This window comes from Chenopodium album, chromosome 20, assembly GCF_948465745.1.
Source record: "Chenopodium album chromosome 20, dcCheAlbu1.1, whole genome shotgun sequence".
Taxonomy (NCBI): Eukaryota; Viridiplantae; Streptophyta; class Magnoliopsida; order Caryophyllales; family Amaranthaceae; genus Chenopodium; species Chenopodium album.
Window position 1 is genome coordinate 29,848,277 of NC_137853.1, and position 9,078 is coordinate 29,857,354.

A 9,078-nucleotide genomic window follows, 5' to 3' on the forward strand; every position below is an offset into this window, starting at 1 on the left:
GAAATTTTGGGTTGGGTTGGATCACTAGATGGTCCACCACATTTTTTTGCATGTCTACCAAGGTGTCCAGTCCCTCCCTTGGTTTCGGCCGAGAAAATTTTACTACAAGTCCGACACTTGGCTTTTTGTCCATTTTTACTCAATTGAAAATGTGCCTAAACTTCACTCTTTCGGTTGGTTTGTGCAAATTCCTCTTCGGTACACCACTCTAATTGGGTGTTAGACATTTGGGTATAAGACATTTGGGTGGATGGTTCATTCGACCCGGAAGCTTGTGTTTGACTACCTTGGGAAGGAGGAGGAAAAGAAAATTCTTGTTGTGATCCGTATAAATGAGGTGAGAATTGGGTTTGTTGAAAATCTTGAAATTGGGTCCAAGGAAATTCATGTTGTGATCCGGAAGTGTTTGGAAAGGGCATGTTAGGGGAGGGAAAGGACATGTTAGGGGGGGGGGGGCAAAGGCATTGAAGTGTTTGGGTTTACTGATTCCCTACGTTTTGACTTGGCTTTTCCAGAGGAGGAGGAAGGGTTCGGGTTTGATGCCATGATTAATATTAATAATAATAACAATAAGTCAATAACAATAAAAGTAACAAAAACAATAATAATACAAATAACAAAAACAAAGTAACAATAACAATAATAATAACAATTAGTAAGTAGTTTTTATATAAATTAAGATTTTAAAAATAATTATAATAATAGTAGATTATTTGGGTCAATGAGATCCCAGGTAGGAGAGGTTAGGAGCGACGTTGTCCAGAGCCCAGATCCCGCCTTAGACAGATTTCAACAATCCAAATAACCCACAATTAAAATAGATTGTAGTTTTTATATAATTAAGTGGTTCCAACTTCCAAGAATACAATAATAATAATAATAATAATAATAATAATAATAATAATTATTATTATTATTATTATTATTATTATTATTATAATAACAATAACAATAACAATAACAATAACAAATTAAAATGAAGTTGAGTTAGATCTTACAATGACGCTTCAACGCTTTCCCAAATTATAATTTCCCGAACTTATAATTCCCCGAATTTATAATTTCCCGAATGTAGATATAACTTTTTATTTTTTTTTTTTTTTTTTTTTTTTTTTTTTTTTTGTAGTAGTAGTAGACTAATAAAAGTAATAATGGTAAAAATGTAAAATTTATAAGAGAGTAGGAATTTTTTTTTTCCTTCACAAAAGAGAGCAAGATTGTAGGAATTAGAGAGTAAGAAAATTAGAGAATAAGAGAGAAGAGATGAGTTGATGGTGAAAATTTTGGAGGAAGGATTTGGGTATTTATAGGGAGTTTGGGTGGGAAAATGGGTGGGAAATGGCTGTTGGAAACTAGCCGTTTATAGCTGTTGGAAAACGGCTAGTTTTCAACGGTAATATGGCACAGGCCGTGCCGTGGTGGCGGGCCATGCCGGCGTGCCGGCCCACGTGCCAGCCACCGTGCCGCCGGCCGTGCCCGTGCCATTTCCCACAAATTTGTTCACGGCACGGCCCACGGGTGGGCCGCCGTGCCGGGCCGGGCCCGTGCCGCCCGCGTGCCGGCACGGCCCGTGCCCACCTTTAGATGTGGGTGATTAAGCCAAGTAGTTTTCTTTTTTTTTTTTCGTGTGTGTGTGTGTTTGTTTGTTTTAGGGGTGGGGGTAGGGGATATTTTGAAGGTGCAAGGCTAGATAATAGTTGATATTCATTTTTTTAACTGCTTTGACCCAATATAGAAGAATACAACTAATCAATCTATGAAAATTTGAATTGTGTTAATTGTGAGGAATTGAATCATATTTCTATGTTTAATCAAATCTATATCTTCTTAATCCTTCTCATGAATAAGCTATTTTCATTCGGCAGCCTTCTAGCGATTTTAGTGACATCTATTTTCTCTTTGCTATCTCATGCTGTTAGCCTTAAGGGCCCTTGACTATTCTATAAATTTTTAGCTACAATATTTATACAATTGAGCATCATTAATTACTTGAGTTGGGTCCACTTAGGGAGCTTAGTAGTGGTGCTTAAGTAGGAAATTGTAAAAAGAAGGTTGTGTTGGTTGGGAAAGTTTGAAAAAAAAGGTTTTTAGTTTTGTTAAAAGGTATAAGATTCATTACTAGTAGAAGTGTAAAGTAAACAGATCGAGCCAGCTTGCCTTACCGGATTGGGCCTGCATGACAAACCAAGTGGAAACTGAAAAGTTCCTTTGCCCAACTGGATTGGCCTGCCAAGGCATTCATAAAGGTGGAAAAGTCTCATTGAAAATCGATATTTCGGGCCATTGCATTGAAAAGCAACCTCAAAAGGCCGATGTCTTTCGGTTGTGGTCCAAATGAATAAAAAAGCAAATTCAAGTAGACCAATTATTACATTTTTTTTTTTTGACATGATTTTAATAATAAAACAACATTACATAAACACTAGAAAACACAAGAAGAGCACAATGAGATCAATAGTAGACAAGGGGCAGGTTAAAACTCTATAAAATTGACATTTCAACATCTCAATTGGCTGCTGTTAACTGTGTTTGTATTGAGTCAAGTTTAGCTATTATTGACATGCTTGCTATTTAGTTATTGAGCCTGAGTTGCATCATTTCCTAATTACTGAAAAAACGTTCACACTCTTATATGTGAAGGTGGCCAGCACAGTGGCATTATATGGTTTGGAATTTGTGTGTAGTCACTTGTGCATATTGGTTTGGTTAGAGGGTACCTTTTCATTGACCCTCCTACCACCCACCATTCCAATGGACTCTCACTTGTCATTTGGTTTCTGAACCCGTGTCTACACAAGTACTCCTTCAGTATTTATCTATCTATTTATTTATTTATTTTTATTGCCCATTTTGTCTTTTTGCACTATGTACATAGTCTCAATGTATAGTCTTTGAAGATCCTTTTTTTTAAAAAAAATATATTATTGGGCAACTCATTTAAAAAAAAAAAAAAAAAGAGAAACAATTATACGACACAAGGATATGCGCATGAAGTCAGTGACATGTGTACTTGACTCTTGGCCATGTAATTGGACACTTCAAACTACTTTCAAATTTCAACCAAAGTAAAGTGAGAAGAGTGAACTGTAAAAAAGGCTTAGGAGAGCGCAATATACTTACATGGAGTAGTTCTACTTTTCAGCAACACTTCAGTGATAATCTTTCTTTTTCTCTCTTCTTGGCTGCTCAGCTTGTGGGGCTGGGATCTAGGGTTAAACTCTGAAATGGTATTATATGTGATATAATAGACTTTAATGTTTAACACTCAGAGTCTTGGTGACGTAGGCTGAGGGACAAAAATAGGTTATGCTAGTTGTTTTTGCTGTCTTATCCTTGCATTGAAGTTTGCTGTTTGTTTCAAAGGTTTAGACAATCACAGAGGTTGCACAAGTCTCATGCAGTCATGCCTGTATCCCTAGATAATTAGATATACCATCCTCCGTGCTCCATAGACAATCAGACAAAGATAAAAGAACAGAAAGATCTCACTTCCACTGTTTATAATAGTTCTAATCACAAATCTGGTGCTTTTTTTTTTTTTTTTTTTAATATTCTATACTTTTGAATAACTATTGGTTTGATAATTACCTAGATTTCTATTGATTTGGCACAATTGGTTTATCTTTTGCAGCAAGTAGTTGATGTAAATGTTAATTATGATGCTCGAGAAGGAAGAAGTACTGTGGAGGTATGATCTTTTCTCTCAACTCTTGAAATTGTATGATAAAAAAGGTTGACGGATTCGTAGTAGATAGTTATGTGAATAAGTTTTATGACATGGGCATAAGAAAAAGGAAATTTTGACATTTGCTACCGGGGAAAACACCTTGCTTCACATTTGCTACCGATTAAATTTTTTTTTTTTACATCGCTACTACCTAAATCAGAGTTTGTTAAATTTCACTACCCGATGTGTTATACCGTTACTATTTCCGTTAGTGGGCCCAACCACCGTTCTCCATCCCCACCCAACCACCGTTTTCCATCCCAGCCACCTTCCTATCCCCCATCTATGCTGCCCCTCACCCAACCTGCTGCCGGCGCCGGCGCCGGCGACCCCACCCCCTTCCCTTTCCCACACCTACGCAGCCAATACCCCTCCCTTTTCCCCTCCTTCCAGCCACCTTCCCTGCCAGCCACCCTCCTTCCAGCCCCCCTCACTTCCAACCACAACAACATGCAATGACCCAACTCAGGCCACCTATCATCCATACCTACGGCAGGAGGCAGAAACATCAGATGGCAGCAGCAGAGAGGCAACAAAGCACAAGCAAAGTGCCCACTACCCACAACAACAGCCCTTAGCTGAAGGACTATTGCGGCAAAGGGAACCTTACTTTATCTGTGTTATTTTGGAGGCATTAGGAAGAAGACAAAGATGGTTGTTGTAGCAATTAAGGCATTTGTCACATTAGTGTAGTAGTATGTAGTTAAATAGCCTGCAACACCACCATCAACTCATCTGCTCGCCACACACAATTTATCACAGCCCGCAACACCACCATCGTCACCAATTTTGCATCTAATTGAAAACCTAGCCCATTGAAAACCCCCAATTTCGAGGGTAAAATTTAGTCGAGTGGCCAAGCGGATCGGAGTAGGAAAGGGAACAGGGTGGGGTCGCCGGCGCCGGCCGAAACTTTGAGCGCCGGTCGCCGGCAGGGGGGAGGGGTGGCTGACGGTGGTGGGTTTGCATTAGAGGGTGGCTGTTTCTTTTTATTTTATTTTTTTATTTTTTTTAATAAACTTAACGGATTCCATTCCATTAAGTGGTAGTAAAATTTAACAAGCTCAAATTTAGGTGGTAGCAAAGTTAAAAAAAAAATTTTAACGGTAGCAAATGTGAAGCAAGGTGTTTTCCCCAGCAGCAAATGTCAAAATTTCCTAAGAAAAATATAATATATCTAAGATCTCATGGCTATGACCTGAAGGTCTTGTTGGTGCTTTTAGCAGAGGATCAGTTAGGCTTTAAAAGCAATGTGATGGTGGGGGATATAGGTAAACAGTGTTGGAATATACGAAAGGAGGGATCTGGAAGACTGAGGAGGAAGAATGCAAAGAAATCAGGATAAGAGGAAAAAATTGAGAATACCAGATATAATTTATCTTTTATTAGCTTGAGTAATATCATTCTTGAATTTGGAATTATTGTGGACTAATTCAAAATAGCTCATCAAACTGGTCCCTCTTGTTTTAAAGTAGCTGACAATTGTAGCATCTGATTACTAAATTGGTAGATTCTGATGGACTTAGCCTTTTACTCTTTCAGTGACTGGTTTGGGATAAGGATGCATAATTCTGACCCTGTTTGGTTACCTTACAGTGGATGGTATCCTCTATAGAATTAAAAAAAAAAAAAAAAAAAAAAAAAAAAAAAAAAAAAAAAGGAATGGTTGTAAGTAGGACTATTTCACAACCAGATCAAAAATTGGAAAGGACTGGGATTGGAATCAGGAATTCCAGACTATGCACAACCAGACCAAAAACTGGAAAGGACTGAATTTTTTTATAAGGCTCACAAGATCATATGGCTCTTAATATCAATTTTTTTTGGGAAAAACAAATGCAATTATGCAAAGAGTGAAAACAAAGTTAAAAGCATTTTACTGCTTTTCTTATTCAACATCTAAGAACAACGTAAATGCCAATATATAGGCTACAACATTAATAAAGATCAAATAAATAGCAACTAACCCATCCACTAACAACCTGTAATTAGTTAAACAAACCCATGTTATCAGGCTAAAATCAACCAACTTATATATTTTCTAAGAATAAGATGCATCAATCCACTAACTTTGAAGCATAATATTTAACATTATGGATTCGAATGGAATATTTTTGTGTTTGGTTGAGCATTTTAGTTTGAAGGACTTGATGGGGATAATACGGAAATTGGTGGAGGAAAACCTAGTGCTACATGTTAATAAAGATATGAAGTGGGTGATATTCGTGGAATGAATCCTGAACAAGGCATAAGAAGTTATTGGGAATCTCACATAGAGGGGAAATCAGAGTATAATGGAGAAAGAAATAAGAAGACGATGTTTGAAAATCTAACTCATAACAAGAATAGGTACATTATATAAGTAAAATTTACTGATTTTATCGAGTGGAAGTTGCTTGCATTTTCTTGGCTATGAATCTCTGAAGTGGCCCTGCAGATCCTTTTCTGAGAAATACTTATGTTTTTTTTCCTTTTCTTTTTTTTAATGTTTTGTTGCTTGTTATATGATGATTCGTCTTTCCAAGTCACTGTTACATGTAAATTTTTGGTTGGTATTTAATTTTAGAACCGTCGTTTTTATCTCATTTCAAGTGGTTTACCTCCACAATATCTTTACTGATTTCTTTGATTATTTAGGTTGGAGATGATGCCGTCAATGTTAAACTGAAAGGAAAGACTGCTTCTACAAAGTTTAAAAGAATAAATACTAATGGAGATCAAAGCATTGTCTTCTGTGAACCCTTCACTGGCCGAACTCATCAGGTTAAATAGAGTATTGTAACATAACAGTTATAGTTTTATGCGGTGATTTTGTCGGATGCAATAACGTTTTCTACCAAGCTCAAGCTCGTCATCTGTCTTCTATTTCATTCTCCTCATATTTTCTCTCACTTTTATGGTGTTATTTTTACTATCAAAGTTCATTATCATTATGTTAAGACATATGTGGAACTCGAAAAGCATGCTCTTTTGAATTTATGAATTATAAGCTTTAGAATATTAATTTATTACATGTTGACCATCTATAATTGGTGAGGGTGTGATCCTTATGCTTGGAGTTGATGGGCCTGTAATTGTATATATGTGATATGTGAGATGTGATGAAAAATGTTGACAGAGTATTCACACTTTTTTTTTTTATTTATTTTTTATTTTAAATTATAGCCTTCAATAATAAAATTGTTTTAATCCAATAGTGTTGGAGTTCTTGGATTTTTTGCTACAAGATTGACCTAACCTATCCATCTTTGAAGTTGTAGGCTTGTAGCATGTAGAGTTGTAATTTCATTTCTGTGTTACTTTTTATATTTTTTTGATCCAGTGAATTGAATAGTGTAAATTAGTTTTCCTCGCTTGTCTGTGTTACTAGCTTCTTTGCACAAGAAATTTAAATATATTGATTTTGTTTATTCAATTTTCACCTGTTTGCCAGATACGAGTTCATCTCCAGTATGCTGGTCACCCAATTGCCAATGACATGCTCCATCTTGGTAAATCAGTTGGTCGGCGTTCTACTGAAGGGAAAAGTGCTGATAGAGTAGCTGCCCAATTGAGGGATTCTATATCATCCAAAACTTCTGAAAACAATGAACAGCCAGAAGAAGAATTCTTCACAGATTTTGATAGGGATCCTTTGTGTACACATTGCCCAAATTTGGCCCCTACAGGGTAAGAATTGTTCTTGTCAATACTTTTTAGGATAAGCTTACCTCTGAAATATGCTGCTAAGAGGAAAGCAGAAGGGAAATTGTTTATTGGTATTAATGTGCATAGTAAGTGCTGCTGAGCATCTAAACTAGATATTATGCAAACAGAATTTTGCTGCTCGAGAGTGGTTGGGTGGTGTGTGTGTGTGTGTTGCGGGGAGGGGCGGGGGGGGGGGGGGGGGGGGGGGGGTGGTGGTCTGAGGGGGGGAAGAAGTTGGCAATATATTGCATGAGAGCTTGAGTACTTTCTCATAGGACCACAAAGCCACTTATGTATTTACTTAATAGAGAATATACCAATTTTCCGAAAATTTGACCAACCTCCACAAGGAAAAATATCAACTAGACCTCTGCAACCAAGATAATTTTTCATTATCCATGATATGCGGCTTAGGAGAATGAAAGAGTTCAATTTATTTCTGAGAAAATACAAGTTTATCTCCTTGATAAACAAAATATGTTTATCAAAATATGTTTATCAAATGGCAAAACTGTAAATAAATCAACAACTTTTTATCAATTTTTTTTTGTATGTTGTTTTAAATATGCTATTTGTATACATGTCCTTATTTAAGTACTGGCTTTCCTCTATTGCAGGGTTTTTTTTTTTTCAAAAAAAAATTTTATATTTATGACTATACTGTTTTATTTTGATGGTATTTTCTGGTATTTACTTTGCTGATAATGATGTGCTCCTTTCGCTTAAGGTACGACGGGCTTGAAGAGGGGTTATGGCTTCACTGCATAAGGTACACTGGACCTGATTGGACATATGAGTGCCCGTATCCAGATTGGGCAAAACTTGATTGATACTGTGTGGTCCGTGTCTAGTTACCTTTTGATTTAGAAAATTATTCGTATTTTTGAGAGCTTGAAGTTGGCAATTTCCTACGAACTAGTCAAGTTCAGAGAGTTCTGAATTGTTCTGCTCTGTCCTATAGATTTTGACCAATTTTATATATTGATATTCCAACTATTGCTTCATTGATGTTTATTTTGCCCTATTCAGCGTTACAGAATATGTATATATTTTTTTTTCGCATATTGCCTAGTCGCGTGCCAACTTAAATCTCATCAGGGAAGCACAAGTGCAAGCTTTGCGCTTGACACGCGGTGCATATTCTTTTTCACATGATTCAAATTACAGGTTGAAATAACGACGAGCACTTCTGCAAATCAAATCAGGGCATCAGGTATCTCTGTTAGGTAATTGATCTGCATATTTAGTTCAGCTTTCTCTTTTTTTATGGAAGATATCAATGTCACAGCAGCAACAAACCTGAAGCAGTAAAGATTTGACTCAGGTTAAAACCACCAGGAAGTTAACTAATACTTAACTTTTCTCTAATTTATACCATCTTTTGTTGCTTACATCAATAGAACATCTAACTGATTGCAATTGCAACTTTTGCAAGGTTGCAATCAATTCCAATGATATATAATGAAACCATAATCCACGTTTCTAAATATGTTGCTATCAAAAAGAAATGTGATAACTTATTTAAGAAAATTGTCTATTGCGCAATTTAATTATTTTATTGTCTTTTGACGAGTAGATGAAGCACTTGTAAAGTTGTAAGTTGTAACCAATAAACCAAATGTGTAGTTGATAAATATATACACTGTACAAATTCTATAAAAAAA

The 9,078-nt window shown here is 36.3% G+C and overlaps 1 protein-coding gene across 1 annotated transcript in view; it reads left to right on the forward strand.

The window, feature by feature from the left end:
• The window catches only part of LOC145598603 (RNA pseudouridine synthase 7-like), a 31,130-nt gene extending 22,694 nt beyond the window's left edge, over nucleotides 1-8,436 (forward strand). Inside the window, exons 9-12 of the mRNA XM_081654978.1 lie at nucleotides 3,632-3,688; nucleotides 6,365-6,490; nucleotides 7,161-7,396; nucleotides 8,142-8,436. Of these exons, the coding sequence (XP_081511104.1) occupies nucleotides 3,632-3,688; nucleotides 6,365-6,490; nucleotides 7,161-7,396; nucleotides 8,142-8,244 (522 nt within the window). The 3' untranslated portion in view covers nucleotides 8,245-8,436. The remainder of the gene's footprint in view (nucleotides 1-3,631; nucleotides 3,689-6,364; nucleotides 6,491-7,160; nucleotides 7,397-8,141) is intronic.
• The last annotated feature ends 642 nt before the right edge of the window (nucleotides 8,437-9,078 follow it).